The following is a 20,744-nucleotide window of genomic DNA, read 5'->3' as shown; positions in this document are numbered from 1 at the left end:
AGAACAAGAAAATGCTTCTAACCTGATGTGGAGATACAGGGAGACCTACAAAACTCAGTGAGTGTCTAAAGGCAGGAATAGTCTCTGTGTCCATCTCTAGTTTCTCTTTTAATACAGCTAGCCTGGGCTACACGTGAGAGGTGGGACCAGAAGTAAGAGTTCCCACATGCTAAGGAAGGAAAGGAATCACCCAGGGTTCCAGGGGTGAGAACATGGAAATGATCATTTATTAGCATATTTGTTATGTGTCTATAACATGCCCAGCACTGGAAATGCAATAATGGGTAAACACAGAAATAGCCTATGCCTTTGTGGAGCTTTTCTACTAGGGGGAACAGCTATCAACAAAACTGTCCCACAAGCAGATAGGAAACTGCAGCTATGATGAATGGAGGATCTGGCTCGTGTCTGAGCAGTCAGAAAAGGCATCTTGGGAAAGTAACACTTTAACTAAGAGCTAAAGGGCGAGAAAGAATTATGAACCATCTAGACAGTGCTTCTCAAATTACCTGCAGTCAAGGACCAGGCTGTTTTCCCCTCTAATCTACTGCAGGTTGATATTTTCATAAAATACAATCAAAATGTCATGGCAATGTCAAAACGTCATAAAGGCTTCTGTACATTTACTCACCATTTTTCTACTTGGATCAGTTACAAACAGTTCATGGTTCAGCCAGTTCTTGGACCACACTGAGCAGAACTGGCCCAGGGTGAGAGCACAGGGAAAACATATAGAAAGGCGGTGTGCTAACAGAACAGGTGCTAAGACTGGGATGATTACTGCTTTCATAACGGGCTACTAAAGAGGGCACTTATTGTGGTTCACTTGACAATTGAAAGGAAGGAAGGAAGAGAGAAAGAAAGAAGGAAAGAAAAAGCTTGGTGCTTAATTCCAAAGAAGTCATACGTTTGCTTGAAGTTAAGGTACAAAACTCTATGTCTACCTCAGCCACCTTTTAATATTTCTAAGTATAGTTCAAAAACTAACGACTAACTAACCAAGATTTGAATGCAAAAAATGCTCTTTACATTTACAGTTATAAATGCAACAACATAAAATCACCAGAATTTTTTCATGCTTTTATCATTTAATATGAACCACTTGAAAAGTAAATAGCTTTAAAAAAAATGCAATTAGCTAAATATATCTATAATTGTTGTATACTCAACAGGTACACGGAACACGCCTCTGTAAAAGTGAGGAGTAAGTGCATTTTCTTTTAAAGTGGACGTCAACATTGTGGTATGTGTTGGCCATAATTACCAGAAAAGGCTTCCTGGAGAGAAAAAGAGCATAATTCTTTTTTCTATGATGGTTGCTCTATTTTGTACTTTAAAAATTCTTTATAACAGGGCAAAGGAAGCATCATACATTCATAAAACTACATCTCTTTATAGTTTCTCAAGTAGCTTTTATTTTCTGAAATTGCTAATTTATTTACTGATTTACTTAAAAGCACAAACTTCTATGAAGAAATGAGTAACTGCTAAAGGTTAGAGCTGGAAGAACAGATATAAGAACTAGGATATGTCTGGTCTTTACTTCCAACAGTGCAAAGTTCCCAGCATCCATCATGACATTCACTAAACACTGAACAGAAGAATTAGCTCCCTTACTCATGCAGAGAATCCAATATATCTAGATCAGTGGTTTTCAACCTTAGCTGCACTTTAGAATCACCAAGAGAGCTTTTAAAAAATACTTATGTCCAGGTCCTATCCCAGAACAATTAAATTAGAATTTCCAGGGGGTGGGGGTCCAGAGAGAAGTTTTAAAAGCTCCCCAGGTGATTCTAATGTGCAGTGAGGGCTGAGAATCACTGATTGAGATGACACCAAACGAGACGCAAATCCTAGCAGATCAAAAAATGTATTGTTACACCTTTTGTATAATTACTGCCTTGAAACATTTGGTCTCTGAAATCACCTCTCTTCCCTCACCTATAATGTTTCCAAGGCTGAGATGGATTTGAACTTGAATGGGTTATAAGGACTTGTTTATCTTTTGGTAATTTACTACTTTGGGGAACTGCTAAAAATATCTCCGTGAAGATATTATTACAACAGCAAAATGAGAAAGGCAAGCCCATAATTCAAGAGCTATGATTTGATAGTTATAACACACAGACAAAAATCTATCTCTGAAACAGACAAATTTATCTCAAATAATTTACAGTTACAAAGGCACTTAGCAGTTACTCTAAATGTACTTACATTTTAACTAGACCTTTGATTGGGGAAAGAAAGAGATGTATTCCAAAGATTTAATAAAGTGATACAAATTTTTAATCCTCACCAGTGCATCAATTACTGGGTGAACTGTCTGTATATACCAGGGTTCTCACCTTCAGCACTACTGCTAATTGGGGCTGGTTCTTTCTGTGTCGTGAGAGCTTTGTGGGATCTTTACCATCTTCTGGCATGTACCCACCAGACGCCAGTAGCACCTCTCCTGACCCCCTACTCCACACCATCCCCAATTGTGACAATCAAAACTTGTCTACAGACATTGCCAAATGTACCCTGTTCTATGTTCGATAACTACTGGCCTACCCACTAAGGATCACACAGCAAGCTGCTAATGTGATCTTATAAAAACCAAGAAAGTTTCCTAAAAAGACTCTCCTTATGCACAAATTAACTAGAGAATCCAGCCAATAAGGTCCTCTTTAATTCCCAAAGGATCAAGCTCTGGCCATTGGCAGTAAACCAAGTGGACATATGTTAACACCGTGAGGTTTAGCATATTTTGCTGCTTAGATGAACACAATTAGGTGAGAAAGATCTGCTAACAGGGCTATCAAAAACCGAAAACAAGCCTTTCTTTTTTTTTCTAATGATGCAATATGGAGTTAGTAAGATGCAAACACCTGTGTTCAAGTACGACATGGCAAAGACACAGCAAAAGAAGAGACGCAGCACAATTAATCCAACGTCCTGTGTTGGGGCATTTTATCTCCATGACAGGATCCTTGATGCATGAGTGACAATAAATCACCACCCCCACCCCCAGCCACAAGGGATTTGGTGATGGTGCCTGCCAGCTCTCCTCAGTGAAGTCAGCACAGTCAGTCATGTTTACATTGCATAAAGAAAAGGGCCAGTGCTACAGACAACCTGATTACTGCTGCGCCAGGACATAAACAGGAACTTGAAGCTGCCTTAAAGAAAAAACATGTCCTTTTGAAGTTTATAATCATTTGAGGTTTCCTGGAGTATTGTCTTTACTTTAGAAACAGTAAAATGCAAAGGAGGGGGAGAATCCCAATTTCATTTAAAATCACAATGTTTTTCACAAATGAAGACTATGGACTAAGTTCTGAAATATAAAATACAAAAAAATACAGTCATCACAGCCCAGATGAGACCCCAGAATTCTATCAACATAACACTCCTAGCAGCTACAACAAATTGGAATGTCCAAAGAGATGAAATAAACTTCTCATCCTATAGATGACATTAAGTAAAAGGCAGATAGATAAAATTACATGCATACAAAATCAAACTTGGGAAAATAAAATATATTTTTGATACTGTTAGTTGCTTATCAAATATCTGACATCCCTAGCTAAATATGGGGATGTGACAATGCCCTACCCAAAGAAATACAAGGGCAAGTATTGTGTGGCGTTTCCAAAAGGGCTCATTAAAGTAGCTGAGTCAACTGAAAGAAATCACCCTCCTTCCTACTGTTGGAGAGCAATGTAATGGCTAGAGTTCTTGCAACCATGTTGTACTGTGAAGTATCCTGGATAAAGGATCCTTATTTCGCTTCTGACATAATGAATCCACAAATAAGCCCAAGACCTGCTGCCTGGGCTTCTGTACTATCAAAGAGAAATAAATTTCTATCATGTCCAAGCTTCTGTTATTTATTTCATTGAACACAGTCAAATCTAATTTTAAGAGGTAGCATAGTGAAATTCACCCAGTCGTGTCTGACTCTTTGTGACCCCACAGCCTATACAGTCCATAGAATTCTCTTCTCCAGGGGATCTTCCCAATCCAGGGATCAAACCCAGTCTCCTGCGTTGCAGGCTGATTCTTTACTAGCTGAGCCACCAGAGAAGCCCAAGAATACTGGAGTGGGTAGCCTATCCCTTCTCCAGTGGATCTTCCCAACTCAGGAATCGAACTGGGGTCTCCTGCACTACAAGTGGGTTCTTTACCAGCTGAGCTACCAGGGAAGCCCCAAAGACACAGCATGTAAGGTAATAATTATTCTTGCCACCATGCCTCTCTTACAAGGATGAAATAAAGATGAGAAAAGAATGAAGACTGACTGAATGCTTAGGTGTTTTGTAAATGTTATCTGCCAAGGAAAGGCATTTCACATGCATGTCTTATTTAATCTCCCAAACAAACATGATAAGAACGATTTCTCCATTTAATAGACGAAGAAACTGAAGTGCTGAAACATTGAGCAATAAGTCCAAGATCAGAGAGCTGGTAGAAGGAAGAGATGAAATTCAAATCTAGCTTTCTTGATCTACAGCCATGGTTTTCTAATAATATCATAATGACTTCAAAACCATTAAGTGATTGCTTATTGAGTGCAAAGCACTGTACGAGATGATTTCAGACGTAACAAAGGGCGATAAGACATGGTGCTCACTCTGAAGAAACTTCAGACTGACTGAGAAATTAAACAAAAGTGAGAGACAAAATTTGATGCCCAATAGTTAAATAAACTACAATACAAATATTCCATTAGAGGATGTATCTGACAAATTCTAGTGATTTTGCCATATATACATATATATACATACACATAAGCTAAGAGTTAGTGATCACTTTAAACTTTACTTTTAATCACCTCTGCCCTCCTCCCTCCAACCACTCTTTAACTGTGTCTTTGCTCTGCGCTTGACACTCCACTTAGCACTAATGTCACAGAGGGATACAGCATGAAACACCACTCTCAAGAAGCTCAATGCAAAGGAAATTCTTCACAGAAAAAGAATTTATTCCAACTGACATAATGAGTGTTAAATAATCTGAACAGATTGATGACAAAGGAAAAAAACTGAATGCGGTATTAAAAATCACTTTCTCAAATCAGACTTATGCATGTTGGATTTACGAATGATTTTTTCCTCATGTTTTTCAGATAATTTCAGGTCAAGAATAATCTGAGATTCTATGAAGAATGTAGTTACCTCCAAAGAGGCAGGATCTTCCAAAAAAGGAATCCAGTGTTGACCACAGCCATTCCTCCTTGGGACATTATGGAAAGATAGAGCAGTAACTAGAGCAAAGCAAAATTACACCTGGGATGATGACTGAATGTCTTTCCAGCCACATTTTTCTTGGATTTGAGGTTTTAAAAGAGCTTAGTGAATAACAGGGACTTCCCTGGTGGCCCAGTTGGTAAAAAACCCATCTGCAATGAATAAGATCCAGGTCTGATCTCTGGGTCAGGAAGACCCGTAGAGAGGAAATAGCAACCCATTCCAGTATTCTTACCTGGGAAATCCCATGGACAGGGCACCCCTGGCAGACTACAGAGCCTGGGGTTGCAAGAGTGAAAGATGACAGTGACTGAAACATCACACCACCAGGGAATAACACAAGATTAGGTAAACTTTATACAAATATTAAGAATATGAGGCAAAATACAAGACAGATGGATCATTCAGGGAACCTAGATGCCAAGTAAATAACTAGACTGTAACCTATCATGTACCTAGGTAAAAAATTCAAATCATGGGTGATGTCATGGTGGGAGATATGACCAAATATCTTATGATTATTAATAAGCTTCAGTACTTAGAAATGGTCTCGGAGAGATGGGGGCTAAGACCAGCATTTGGAGACCGAGGAGACACTTTCAGGAGTCTGTGCATGTAGTGATAAGATGGAAGGGAAGGGAGTTAACATGCTGATGAGCACTAACTGGAAACCATTAGTCAAAACGTCTTGATGTACAACAGATAAATACACAACTTGTAAGCATTTCACTAGTCCAGGCAAAGTACAAAGATTTAGGAAAAGAACTTAAAACTTCTCTGGCTTTACTTCCTAGGGTCTGGGAGTTGAGGGCTCAGTAGGAATGTCAGGTAATTCTGAGACGGGTAAATTATCTCAGTTTTGTACTTGGGGCAGGGTCACCTCAGCTCTCAATTTTCTTTCCTTGCTCCAAATTAAACCTGGAACATCCTGTTCTTACAAAATCAAGCAAGAATGAAAAGTGTCATGGAAACCACAAAATTAGCAGTGAGACTGTGAGCCACAGGTTCCTATACCTACCAATCGGTAGAGCTCAGTAATGCTGATGTCCTCTGGATCCACCATCGCATACTCTTTCCTAGGCACCAGGTCCAGTCCCAGTTGTCTAGAGAACAAATTGCAAATGTTTGGAAGGAAAGTCAGCTCAACAGAATATATTTAAAATAATTACTGTATCACTCTCAAAAAAATTCAATCCATCACCCTTTGTGCTTCTCTCACCCAAACTTTTTACCTTATATTAACCTTTTACTGTGCTTGGACTAAGCAAGCAGGCTGAACACTGGGTATAACTTGAGGAACAGGAGATTACAAAGGCAAGGAAACAGGGATGGGGTGGGGATGGGCCAGCCTTCTTGGTGCTGCGCTTTGGCCACTGGGGGCCTTGGTTCTACCAAGTGGGGAGCCTTTAGCACCCTACAAACTATTACCACAGAAACCTTCCTCATTGTGCTGGCCTGGAAACTAGACATAGACATAATTTTGTTCTAGAACACAGAGTTAAGGAGAGGGAAGCCTGGCCCTGAGGATTTGACCTGGCACCAGGGGTTGGTTTTATGTTAACACAGTCACTGAACTGCACTGGGACATCAGGAAGGAAGAATGAATTGATTCTCCCTCCACTATCATCATCACAGGAAAGTCAAAGGACAGCACAGGGCTCTATGGAGAATGGGGAAGCTGCCGTTGCTGTGACTCTGTTTGAGGCTTTCAGGCAAGAACACTTCTTCTGATGGCCTTGATAGGGAATGAGATGACTATCTCCTCCTCCTCCCAAGCTTTCTCCACTTTTGTTTCTCCCTCTCAGTAAGAAAACTATATTTAAAGGAAAACAGTAAATGCACAATCTGTAAACTGTAAGACATTTTAAATAAGTTGTCAAACTCAAAGAAAGCAAAATCAGACCTCTGAAAATTCATGAATTTGAGGATGATCTAAATAAATTATATTGCTCATTTTCATACATCCATGTTTTACCAACTTACCATAAATTAGCCATAGAAGTGCCCAAAGCATAAGCTGGAACTTACATGAGTCAAAACTGAGCCATGATTCAGTCATAATTAATGTTTTTCCCTCTTTTCCCTTCCGTATGTCATTATCTTCCTTCCTAAAACTGAAAAAGTATCATCTTCTTGCCTGCTCTATATTTCTAAGCTATTTTTGATAAGCTAACTTCATCCAACTTTCTTCCTATTTACAAACTAGTCTTTTAAAGGAGGATCGGCATGATGACTAAGGGCCAACATGATTCAGAGAACCAAGTTTTTTTTTCAAAACAAAAAGGAAAAACATTGAAAAACATTCAAAACATGAAAGATGGGCAGCCTAGGTCGTGGTCAAACAGTCTTCAGATCTACCCCTCAAAGGGCCACCCCATCACACACAGTGAGACCAGAGGCTCCCTGCATATGGCTGGCATATCCCATGTCTCAGGAAGCACTCCATGCTGTGAATCACATTGGTCTGGAGTGAACGGGGCCTTAGATCTCTTTTGGCTCAACTTACTCCTTTGACAAGCGACAAGCGAAGAAACTAAAGTCAAGGAGGGCTCAGGAATTTGCCTCACATCTTGAAAGAGGAGAGTTTCGAGTTCAGTGTCTTGCTATATTTCACCCCTGCCCTTGATTCCCCACAAGCAATGAATCTCCCCGAGATTAATGAATTAGGGCTGCTCTCTTGACTGTCTATAAAAGGATGAAGGGCACAGATCACTCAGCAAAATAACAGAAGGACTCTGGACAAGATAGAGGTTAAAAATGTGTTATATACTTCATTCCTGTAGTATATGTTTTCAGTTCAGTTCAGTTCAATAGCTCAGTCATGTCCGACCCTTTGTGACCCCATGAATCACAGCATGGCAGGTCTCCCTGTCCATTACCATCTCCCAGAGTTCACTCAAACTCACATCCATCGAGTCAGTGATGCCATCCAGCCATTTCATCCTCTGTCGTCCCCTTTTCCTCCTGCCCCCAATCCCTCCCAGCATCAGAGTCTTTTCCAATGAGTCAGCTCTTCGCATGAGGTGGACAAAGTATTGGAGTTTCAGCTTTAGCATCATTCCTTCCAAACAACACCCAGGGCTGATCTCCTTTAGAATGGACTGGCTGGATCTCCTTGCAGTCCAAGGGACTCTCAAGAGTCTTATCCAGCACCACAGTTCAAAAGCATCAATTCTTCAGCACTCAGCTTTCTTCACAGTCCAACTCTCGCATCCATATGTCTTAGCAGGAATCAGAACTGCCTTCTGATGAAGTGACATCCTATACTTAAAGGAAGCATTACTCTTTATTGCAAATTGGTTTTTCCAGATTCAGTAAGAGGCAAAATCATCTATGGTATCTTTTACTGCCTTCTTCTTTCCTATCTGCTTGCTTTTTTTTTTCTGTTGCTCTAAGATGATCTGATTCACACAGGATCACAATAAACTGTGTGAATCACGATAAATTGTGGAAAATTCTGAAACAGATGGGAATAACAGACCACCTGACCTGCCTCTTGAGAAAGCCATATGCAGGTCAGGAAGCAACAGTTAGAACTGGACATCGAACAACGACTGGTCCCAAATAGGAAAAGGAGTACGTCAAGGCTGTATATTGTCACCCTGCTTATTTAACTTCTATGCAGAGTATATCATGAGAAATGCTGGGCTGGATGAAGCAGAGCTGGAATCAAGATTGCTGGGAGAAATATCAATAACCTCAGATATGCAGATGACACCATCCTTATGGCAGAAAGGGAGGAAGAACTAAAGAGCCTGCTGATGAAAGTGAAAGTGGAGAGTGAAAAAATTGGCTTAAAGCTCGACATTCAGAAAACTGAATCATGGCATCATGATTCTGGTCCCATCACTTCATGGCAAATAGATGGGGAAACAGGGGAAACAGTGGCTGACTTTATTTTGGGGGGCTTCAAAATCACTGCAGATGGTGACTGCAGCCATGAAATTAAAAGATGCTTACTCCTTGGAAGGAAAGTTATGACCAACCTAGATAGCATATTCAAAAGAGGAGACATTACTTTGCCAACAAAGGTCCGTCTAGTCAAGGCTATGGTTTTTCCAGTGGTCATGTATGGATGTGAGAGTTGGACAATAAAGAAAGCTGAGTGCTAAAGAATTGGTGCTTTTGAACTGTGGTGTTGGAGAAGACTCTTGAGAGTCCCTTGGACTGCAAGGAGATCCAACCAGTACATTCTGAAGGAGATCAGCCCTGGGATTTCTTTGGAAGGACTGATGCTAAAGCTGAAACTCCAGTACTTTGGCCACCTCATGCAAAGAGTTGACTTATTGGGAAAGACTCTGATGCTGAGAGGGATTGGGGGCAGGAGGAGAAGGGGATGAAAGAGGATGAGATGGCTGGATGGCATCACTGACTTGATGGACATGGGTTTGTGTAAACTCCAGGATTTGGTGATGGACAGGGAGGCCTGGCTTACTACAGTTCAAGGGGTCACAAAGAGTCGGACACAACTGAGCAACTGAACTGAACTGAAGATGCTCTGAAGGTCCAAACAGTGAATGGGGACTTGGGGAGAGAGGGAGGCCATGACCTTATAGGATACCGAGGGACCACTTATCTTCCTTATACTTGAGTCCACATAAGCCTAACATCATAGTCAAAGTTGGCTTATTCTAATTTCTCATTCATATACTAACATTCATATTTAGCACAATATCAGCCTTGATCACTGTTTTAAATGACTAGATTTAGTATTTAAAGTACTTGGCTAGTATTTTAGATTAGTCAGTTATGTCTTTTTTCTTTTAAGGGCAAATCTGGGTCAAGATCAGCTTTTTATCAAGTTTTCCCAAGCAGCTCCTCAAAAGACACTAACATATATGCACAGGCAGAATCGGGGCAGTAAGGAAAGCCACCCCTCACCCTTTCCCCACCACCACCCAGGATACCTGTCCCTAAGACTTTTAAGAGAAGGTATCTCCCTCCACATAACATCAATAATCTATCACCACAACAGAAAAGAGGGATATATTTAGAAAGAAAAACACATGTCAAACCAAAAGCCTTTTTGAAACAAGATATACTCTCAGTGCGGGGAAGGAAATGACAAGCCACTCCAGTATTCTTGCCTGGAAAAGTCCATGGACAGGGAAGCCTGGTGGGCTTCAGCCCGTGGGGTTGCACAGTCGGACAGGACTGAGCACACAGCAGTAGTACTCTCAGTGGAAGTCATATATCTGACTGACCCCAGTGACGTTTTGTATTTCGTGAACACGTGCACACTGTCAGACCACACAGGGCAGTAGAGAACTGACAACATCCTGGGACCCAGACCAGCCCTAGAAGATGCGGTGCTCAGCTCCATCAGTGACAGTCTGCACCAAGGCCCTCAAAGGAGAAAACGGGGAAAGCTTCCTCTGGTGTTTCCCAGAGGTACGAGCACACGGTGCCTCACACCCTGTTGCAGTCACGCCCTTGTGCGCACCACCAGCGCTCGTCCCTGCAGTGGCGGGTACTCACTCGTTGCCCCAGTCCAGGCGGGCGGTGATGTGACGCTTCACGTCCTTCATCCGGTCATGGGTGAGGTGCCCCACCAACACCTGCCGCCGCAGATCCAGGATTTCATTCATGATATGCCACAGTCGGTGGAAGAGATCACCTTCATTTCTCTAGGAAACACGCAAATGCAGAGATTCAGCGGTCAGACACTGAGACACGGGGTAACCACAGAGGAAAGAGACCGAGACCCGTTTACCCTCTATGTGCTGGGCACTCTGAAGACAGACTTTTTTATTAACAAACTCTCTCCTCAGGTCCTGAAACATACTCACTTCTCTGCATCCTTTCATCCTGTTTCACAATGCTGCTCTCCTGCCCAAGAATCCAAATCCCACTTCGCTTCTCAGGCTCACCAAAACACACATCATGTCACAGGATCCTGATGACGTCTCCACACCTGAGTGTGGCCCGATCTCTGACTTTACGTTCTCTACTTCCCTGTCCACCTCAAATCCTCTCTTTCTTTAGCTCCATCCAATTCTACTGTCCTTCAAGGCTACAACTGACTTCCCCCTGCCTCAGGAAATCGGGCCTGAGAGCTCTTGCTCACATGCTTTTATCCCTTCTCTGAACCACGGCTGCATGCAATGAAAGCCAATTCAAAGGAAAATCTTGTTTTTCAATTACTCCTTGTGTGTTGGTCTTAACGCTTTACAGTTTCCCGTCAGAAGCTGGGTACATAGAGGACTCTAATGCTCGTTCATTGACCAATTTTCACTGCTAGCATCTGGCCAGTATCTAGACTTTAAAGAAATGTTTTCTTTCTTACTTACTAAATTTTCGTGTAAATTCAAGCTAACCTCTTGTGAAATTCATCAAGCGAGGACCCTTATTGGGAAAGAAGATTGGTTCAACTCCTGGCTTCCAATCTTGGTTTTGCCACGTAACTAGTTTTATAGGCTTTGAGTATGGCTTTTGTCATCTGTGAAACACGCACACGGAAGCTTATTAGAGATAACATTTGTGAAGAGAGCCTGATAAGACAGTGATTAAGAGCACAGACTTGAAACACAAACTACCTCACTCCGCATTCTAATTTTGCCCTTCACTGGCTAAAAAACCTGTGGCAATGTATCAACCTCATGGTGCTTGTTTTCCTATCTGCAGAGTGGCTATCATAGGACCTATCTCATAGGCTTGTTATGAAGATTGATGACTTCGTGTATTAAAACTCTGAGAACGATGTTTGACCCACAATAAATACCATGTTAGCATCAGGTGTTACTAGTGCTGTTATCATTACAGTTTTGATCCAGAATAAACGTATAAACTTAAATCCAGATCCGCTTATAAATACTGCATCTTTATCAAAATCTAGGTGTATGTCTCTTACCCACAGATATTTAGGGTAAGCCTTTGGTAAGTATTTCACCTTTCATTAACTCTTCATCTTTCTTAAGTAGAAACTATGCTTTTACTTTCTATGAAAATTATTAATAGGCTATATGAATTGATGCTTTTGAACTGTGGTGTTGGAGAAGACTCTTGAGAGTCCCTTGGATTGCAAGGAGATCCAACCAGTCCATTCTGAAGGAGATCAACTCTGGGATTTCTTTGGAAGGAATGATGCCAAAGCTGAAACTCCAGTACTTTGGCCACCTCATGCAAAGAGTTGGCTCATTGGAAAAGACTCTGATGCTGGGAGGGATTGGGGGCAGAAGAAGAAGGAGACGACCGAGGGTGAGATGGCTGGATGGCATCACTGACTCGATGGACGCGAGTCTGAGTGAACTTCAGGATTTGGTGATGGACAGGGAGGCCTGGGGTGCTGCGATTCATGGGGTCGCAAAGAGTCGGACACGACTGAGAGACTGAACTGAACTGATATGAATAATGGTATGGAAGTATTGAGATTATCATTTACCAGAAGTCCTCTACAGAGGTAAGCTGCCAAAAATATCAAATTCGGTCTAGTCATAACATTCTTTAGGAAAATAAAAAGTAGAGATGGATCTTCTGCTTCACTGATGCTCGGTGACTGCAAGTGTTTTGGGGAACTGAGTAGGTTAGACAATGTGCCAGTTGAGCAAGAAACACTCTCCATGACACCATCCCTGATCCTCTGAGCTAGAAGTAATCTTGCTCTCAACTCCTATAGCACTCTCTTGAGCCTGTTCTTCTACGACCTCTCACTCTTTCCTCATGTTATACACTCCCATACAAGTCATTACAGGAGTGCTGTAATGCAATACTACTGTAAGTCACTGGTCAATGCCTGTGTTTTTCAGCTGATGTGAGCTCCAACCACAGTGGCTGAGATGGCCCTGTGTAGTCCCAGCAGCTGGAGAATGAAGGAAGAAACACCTTGATTTAAAGGAGATTTAAGGAATCTTGAGAGGTGCGTTCTGTTTAGATGTAAGAGAATAAGCAGGGAAGATCAAGAAAAATTTGAGGAGAATGGACCTAGGGATTATCATAGTAAGGGAAGGAAGCCAGATGAAGACAAATATCATATGATATCAATCATACATTGAATCTAAAAAAATGATACAAATGAACTTATTTATAAAACAGAAAGACACAGACAGAGAAAACAAACACTGTTATCAAAGGGGAAAGGGGGGATAAGTTAGGAGTTTGGGGATAGCAGACACATACTACTATATATAAAACAGATAAACAATAAGGGAACTGTATAGCATAGGGAACTATAGCTGTATAGTGCACAAACCATATTTAGTATCTTGCAAAAATCTATAATGGAAAATAATCTGAAAAATAATACACACACATACACACAAACATCCCTGATGGGGTCAAATGGTAAAGAATCTGCCTGCAATGTGGGACACCTGGGTTCCATTCCTGGGTCAGGAGGATCCCCTGGAGAAGGGGATGGCAACCCATTCCAGTATTCTTGCCTGGAGAATTCCATGGACAGAGGAGCTTGGTGGGCTATAGTCCAAGGGGTTGCAAAGAGCTGGACATGACTGAGAGGCTAGCAGTTTCACTTTCATATATACACATACCTAAACATAGACACATACATACATATATATATAATATATATATATAACTGAATCACTCTGCTCTTCACCTAAAACTAACACACTGTAAATCAACTATACTTCAATTAAAAATTAATTTAAAAATTAATACTAAAAAAAAAAAAAACTTGGGGAACTCCATGGGCAGAAGGAAGAGTCCACTCAAGTAGTCAAAGAAATTACTTACCTAATGAAGATACAATGCAAGCCAAATCTCATGTGGCAGGGAGACAGCCAACTCCTGCTTAACATGACCACCACCATGTGAAGGGCACCTGTCTTGCTTTCGGGGAAGGTGTTCTGATGTTGTCCAGAGGGATGGGCTTGATTTCCTAATAATGTCACCTCTAGCACTTAAGTTCAAGAGCACATTGAGCTGAGAAAAAGTTGGATTTACAAAAAGAAAAACCAATCGGTCTGCTCTCCCTTTCAGAAAGGGGTGGCCGAAACATTGACATACTGCAGCACCCTCCCCACTAATGCACGAAAACAGTACATAACTGTTTTGATAGCTAGTCAGTAAATGATACCTCTTTAAAAACTAGATTTTTAAAAAATGGATAGTTATGAAGACTCTTCAGGAAACATGAGAAATGCTTTTAATTTAATGTTTGATCAAAGAGGCAGGATACAATATTAAACACTTAAAATAGAAAAATACATAAACATTTTTACAATATATCAGAAAACTTCTGCAGCATTTATCTGCAAAAAGTGAACTATAAGTATTTTAGTGTTGTAGAGAATGAGCAAGTTTTGATTTGCCTCAAAATGGAAATAATATAAATTTTGGAGCAGCAGACAATTTACAGCCAGGTTTTCCTACTTAGCATGTGACCCGAGATAGATTATATCTGATGAGATTTGAGAATAAACACTACCTGCTAAAGCTGCAAGGAAGAGAGCTGTGCAATACCCAGCTGAAGGCCTGCACAAAGGTACTTGGTAGAAGAAGACCTGTATTTCACCTAAAGTTTTTGTTGTTACTGCTATTTTATTAAGTGATACTTTAAAGGACATTATTTAGACCATGACCAATGTACTGAAAAAAAGCAAATAGTACTTCTTGAGCATCTACCATGTGTGTGTGTGTGTGTGTGTGTTTTTAATGCTAAATGCTCTACATTACATTAAGATAAAGTATATTTCATATACTGGTTACCATTGACAACATATGAGTAGCTCATCAAACACCTTCCAGTGGAGACACTAGGAGCCTTAAAGCTGTTAAGGAAGACCATGGACAGTGCCCCGAGACACTTATGCATGATGAACTTGAACCAAAACGTTTAACAAAAACATATTAAGAAAAGAGAAACCAAAAGGTCCAACAGACCCAAGTCAGCCAAATTCTCAAGGTTAAAAATCTAGTATCTCCAGGTTAAATTTTATATTTGTTCCTAAGAGAACTATTATTCCAGTATTCAAGGAAACTTTGAAATAATCATTTATCTCCATCACTCAGGACGGTAGGAGGTGAGGAAGTTACTCTTAGAGCTTACAACACGTAGATTTTCAAGCCAATCAAGTAGTTCCCAAAATAGATGCTTGCAGCTTCAAAAGCAAGTAAAAATAGCTAGATAAGACAGAATCAAGAGGAATTCAACTTTGATCCTCACTAGCAGCTACATAAAAGGGAAAGTGCTCATGTCTTAGCTCAATTAATGGTTCACACTTACACTGTCATTATTTTTATGGTGGGTATTTAGGATGCAGTGATGTGCACATTTCACATAGTTTTAATTTTCATCTTAATGTCGTGCAATATTAAGTGAAATAATACTGGGATTTTATTCTTTCCAAGAAACATTTTAAAATCTAAAAAGGAGATCTGCATTTCCTTCGTACTCTCCCAGTCCAGAGCCCGAGTTCAGTTATACTGACAGTGCATTGACTGCACCCCAGCAAAGCCTAGATGCCGTGTTTCATTTAAGATCATCTTGTGGATTTTAGTAGTGTGCCCTAAAGCCGCCAGCTCCAGGAGACCATGGTCAGAGAAATCCAACATCAAATGAGTTTTTATTAGTGACTTTTAAAGATTTTCTTGCCTCAGTGAAATATTCTATTGCATTTTCTATGGAGCATAAAATAAAAATGGCCATTCTTTGTCCATGTCCCTCACTAATTTGGATTCTTCTCTTTGACAGGCTATTTCAAATAGTGTTGTCAGGATAAGTATACCTTTGTATGTTGAGCACATCCCTTCAAATGACTAAGCTGTTCTCTAAATTCCTTTGAAAATCAAAGAAGAAATAAACTCATCTTTCCCCAAACATCACCCTCAATTCCCCACAGACAGTGGTTCAGTGAGGATGCTAGATTTACATGTGAATCCCAGCTTAGTCACAGTCATTTTTCAACTGCTTGGCCTCCAGTAAGTACTTCACTGTCATTTTCTTCATTTGTAAGCTAGGGATGATCATAGTCTTTATTTCCTTGAGTGGTTGTAAGGCTTAAGTGAAATACTACATATAGAGTAGTTCTTAAAGGGTTTGCAAAATAGAAGATTCTCAGTAAGTATAATATGTAAATAGGTACGTGTTTGTGTGCATGCTAAGTTGCTTCAGTCGTGTTCGGCTGTTTGTGACCCTATGAACTGTAGCCTGCCAGGCTCCTCTGTCCATGGCATTCTTTAGGCAAGAATACTGGAGTGGATTGCAACGCCCTCCTCCAGGGGATCTTTCTGACCCAGGGATCGAACCTGCAACTTTTATGTCTCCTGCACTGGCAAGCAGGTTCTTTACCACTAGCACCACCTGGAAAGCCATGCTGCTGCTAAGTCACTCCAGTCGTGTCCAACTCTGTGCGACCCCAGAGACGGCAGCCCACGAGGCTCCCCTGTCCCTGAGATTCTCCAGGTAAGAACACTGGAGTGGGTTGCCATTTCCCTCTCCAATGCATGAAACTGAAAAGTGAAAGTGAAGTTGCTCAGTCGTGTCCAACTCTTAGCGACCCCACAGACTGCAGCCTACCAGGCTCCTCCATCCATGGGATTTTCCAGGCAAGAGTACTGGAGTGGGGTGCCATTGCCTTCTGGAAAGCCATATATATACATATATACCCAAAATACTGACTCCTTTTTTCCCCAAGAAACATTCCTTTCTCTTGTAGTTCTAGAATCTTCTCATTGATTCTAAATAGCCTATCATTTTTAGTATACCTGAGCAATGTACAGAGAATTAGAGTATAATTCAATCATCATTATGAAAATTATATTGAAAAATAAGCTTTTTCTCTGTGACAATTAAAATTATTCAGAAAGCCTAAATCTAGGTTCCATGTAAATTATCCTATTTGAATAGATGCCAGGAAAGTAATTTTTTACCTTTGTGCAGCTTGAAAAAGAACTTACAAAATCCATGCTGGATGGACACAGGGATAAAAATCAGACTATGATGTATTAAGCTCTCTATCTCCAATTCCCCTTAGGAGTGGCCGTGCTCAAATATTAGTTGACACTCACCCCATTCAGATATTTCTTGAAACAATTCTCCACTGAAAAAATGATGCTATTAAAAACTTACGTACCACATAGAGTTGTTTCCACATAGCTCCCCAGTCTCTTAATGTTGATGTCATTTCTGTGATCACAGAGTCTTCAGTGGGAATAACCATTTCAAATTGTCTGTAAAATTGAACAACAAGTATATATGCAAATGACATAGACAGTAATCTTCTTTTAAATATTCTAAAAGACCAACTACGAAAGGAAGCTGCCTAGTTATTTTTGGTTCTGCAAACAAACCAGGATCTGAATATGAATTTGTGTGAGGAATGTGATGTGGGTTACGGCAGTACAACACCAGAATGACCAGCCACTCACCTAGATCAAAGTTTAAGCAGTGTGGTGAAGCAACACTACCAGCGAGGTTGTGCACCACGTACAGTTTGATCTCTCAACAGCAACTCACTTAAATTCTCCAAGCTCAAAAGTCCTTGTATGTAACCTGAGGTTACCAGGCTATCTAGACTGTGAGATGGCTCTTGCCTTCCAAGCGCTATGGCCATTGGGCTCAAAGAAAGTGAAAGGCTCATTTAATGATCAGGATATGATGGCTGCAAACATCCAAACTAACTCAGTACTATAAACAACTAGACATTGAGGTACTGACTGAATATTCACTTGATCTCATTAACACCTCATTTTTATTACTTGCAAATAGGACCATGAAAAATTATTACTAGTATCAGTAATGTTGTCATGCATCTCAGAACTTATAAAGGATTTAAGACATCACAGGTATTTGAGGATCCATTGCAGAATGCTCCTCTCCATGATTAGGGTAATATATTCCTTCTATCTTGGAACATATTCATACCAATATTAGCAGGGTATCTATGGTGGTCCTGATGTTGAGAATATATATAAGGAGATGGAGAGAAAAAACCAGATTGAATTTGTTTTCTGCATCCTATCTTTGACATACAATAACCTTTATTTTTTCATCTCTCATTTCTTTTTTTTAAATTCTTCATTTTTGTGCAGGTTAAAATGGGTAAGTGCCTGTAATTCTACTTGCCAAAAGAATGCTAATTGACTATACTGAGGGGGATTATCTTCTTCATTTGAGTATCTTTTTCTAAGGACAATATTCAGTGTTCAGTGGACACTGAACCAGGTTATGCAGATGATCAAGGGGAATTTTTATTTCTTATCATGAGGCTATTGACTGTTCTGTGTTCCTTCTTGATGTTAAGTCCAAAGGGTACCTAATTGTCTTTTGTAAAGTTTTCTTGGCAAGTATGGGAATTAAAATCTTGCCTTGATTTCTTCACCAACAAAGCCTCATTTCATACTTCTGCTAAAATACCCTACGAATATTTTAATTCTTTCTAGAGCTTAAACATAGCTGAAGATGTAAAACCAGAAATAAAAGTAAACAGTAATATATGAACTGTGACATACACAGAACCTTTTATCAAGTCTACGTAATTGACATTTTTAAATGGAAATGCATTTATTTTGCTTTTCAAGCAGCTGTTGTGATTTAAATGATGAGTATTTGGAGAGAGGCATTATAAAATGATGAACGGAAAGTCTGGGAAGGAACATTGAATTCCTAAGAAAACTCAACAACCTACTTAACATTTAAAAACTGACATGACCACAGCAAGAATTAAACAACGAAGAAATGACCTCACCATTCACAAACTATAATTTAAGGACCCCCAGCCCCAACCCCCATCAGTTTTGCACTGCTCTGAGACCCAGGAAAGAATATAAAGGCAATTTAGTCTGTGGGAAATTGGTCTGGGGTTTGCTCAACCAAAATGTACATTTTTAAGAAGCACAAAATTGCCATTTTAGGTGAGCAGCTGTTTCCTCTTAATTATACCAAAATCAACATTCAAACAGTCTGACATAAGTAGCTGCCCCTGAAATTATATTCTGTTGAGTTATTCTGAGATGTACATTGCAGTTATTTCATCCTGGTGGGCCATCAGTCTGCTAATCCCCTTAAAATAAGACAGGCAACATCAAAAGCCTAAAGAGATTGCTCTCTGGGAAAGCAATCATCTGGCAATACGTGTTCTCAAATGTTTTCAAGTTAAAGTTTTTCTTCCAGTTAACAGTCCTAGAACCTGAAGTCTCCATCAATTCTAATTTTTTTTTTAAGAAAATAAACTTTGGTTAAACCCTGAGGCTCTCTTGCTCTATATAATGCTCATCATGCCCTCTGTCAGGTGTCAAACCCACAACAAGTCTTAAACTAACAGGACCAAATTTTGAGACAATTTTATCCATCTTTAAACTTCCTCAGAATCAAGGGAGCCAGATACTAACCAGTTACAGACTAGGACAAACAAACAAGGTACTTGTTTCAATTAAAACTATGTCCCCCCCAAAAAATAAAAAAAAAATAAAATAAAAAAACTATGTCCCACCACAACACATTTTCAGAGAGAGAGGACTTAAACTACACAGAGTGATGCTTGACATCATCTTTGCTAGCATGCTGTCTATTTTCTCTTCCTCAGTCTGCACGTAGGATGGGGGCAGGGTGGCTCTCTGCTCTGGAGGGTTTTTAGGATCAGGGTTGGGTTTGGGGCAAAGGCAGCAAAGAGACTGGCTGCAGGGGTTGGCCCAGGTGGATCCTTTAAGGGACAGGGTAGAAAGACCCAGATCACTAGGCCAGAAAGGTAGGAACAAAGAGTAAAGGTGTGTTTTCTGGACGGTCCCTTGGTTTACTTGAGGAGGGCTGGATAGACACTGGCTGGAGAACTCCGAAAGGACTAATAACTCTGCTTGACTCATTTCTAGTGGGTTATATCTGCACAATATTTCTGAAGGACACACATTCATTAAAAGAGTAATAGTAGTGGCAATTATCAGTATTAGAAATATATTTTCAATCTAATATTTTAAGTACTTACTACTACTACTATCAAAAAAGGTCTTAATGACTGGGATAACCATGATGGTATTGTCACTCACCTAAAGTCAGACATCCTGGAATGTGAAGTCAAGTGGGCCTTAGGAAGTATTACTACAAGCAAAGCTAGGAGAGATGATAGAATTCCAGCTGAGCTATTTCAAATCCTAAAAGATGACGCTGTTAGAGTGCTGCATTTAATATGCCAGCAAATTTGGAAAACTCAGCAGTGGCCACAGGACTGGAAATGGTCAGTTTTTATTCAAAACCCAAAGAAGGGCAGTGGCAAAGAATGTTCAAACTACCAGACAATTGCACTTATTTTACATGCTAGCAAGGTTCTACTCAAAATGCTTCAAGCTAGGCTTCAGTAGTATGTGCATTGAGAACTTTCAGATGTACAAGATGGGTTTAGAAAAGGCAGAGGAACCAGAGATCAAATTGTCAACATTCACTGGATCACAGAGAAAGCAAAGGAATTCCAGAAAAACATCTTCTGCCTCACTGACTACACTAAAGCCTTTGACTGTGTGGATCACAGCAAACTGTGGAAAATTCTTCAAGAAATGGGAATACCAGACCACCTTACCTGTCTCCTGAGAAACCTATATGCAGGTCAAGAAGCAACAGTTAGA

The 20,744-nt window shown here is 40.3% G+C and overlaps 1 protein-coding gene across 1 annotated transcript in view; it reads right to left on the bottom strand.

The window, feature by feature from the left end:
- Positions 1 to 20,744, bottom strand: part of DOCK4 (dedicator of cytokinesis 4) — a 471,458-nt gene that overhangs the window by 246,423 nt on the left and 204,291 nt on the right. The window contains exons 5-7 of the mRNA XM_069587995.1: positions 17,264 to 17,360; positions 10,710 to 10,858; positions 6,250 to 6,334 (exon numbers count right to left, since the gene is read on the bottom strand). Of these exons, the coding sequence (XP_069444096.1) occupies positions 6,250 to 6,334; positions 10,710 to 10,858; positions 17,264 to 17,360 (331 nt within the window). The remainder of the gene's footprint in view (positions 1 to 6,249; positions 6,335 to 10,709; positions 10,859 to 17,263; positions 17,361 to 20,744) is intronic.

Source organism: Ovis canadensis, chromosome 4 (genome assembly GCF_042477335.2).
Source record: "Ovis canadensis isolate MfBH-ARS-UI-01 breed Bighorn chromosome 4, ARS-UI_OviCan_v2, whole genome shotgun sequence".
Lineage (NCBI taxonomy): Eukaryota > Metazoa > Chordata > Mammalia > Artiodactyla > Bovidae > Ovis > Ovis canadensis.
Note: the sequence above shows the minus strand (reverse complement) of the source record. Positions and strands in the feature narration are given on the sequence as shown.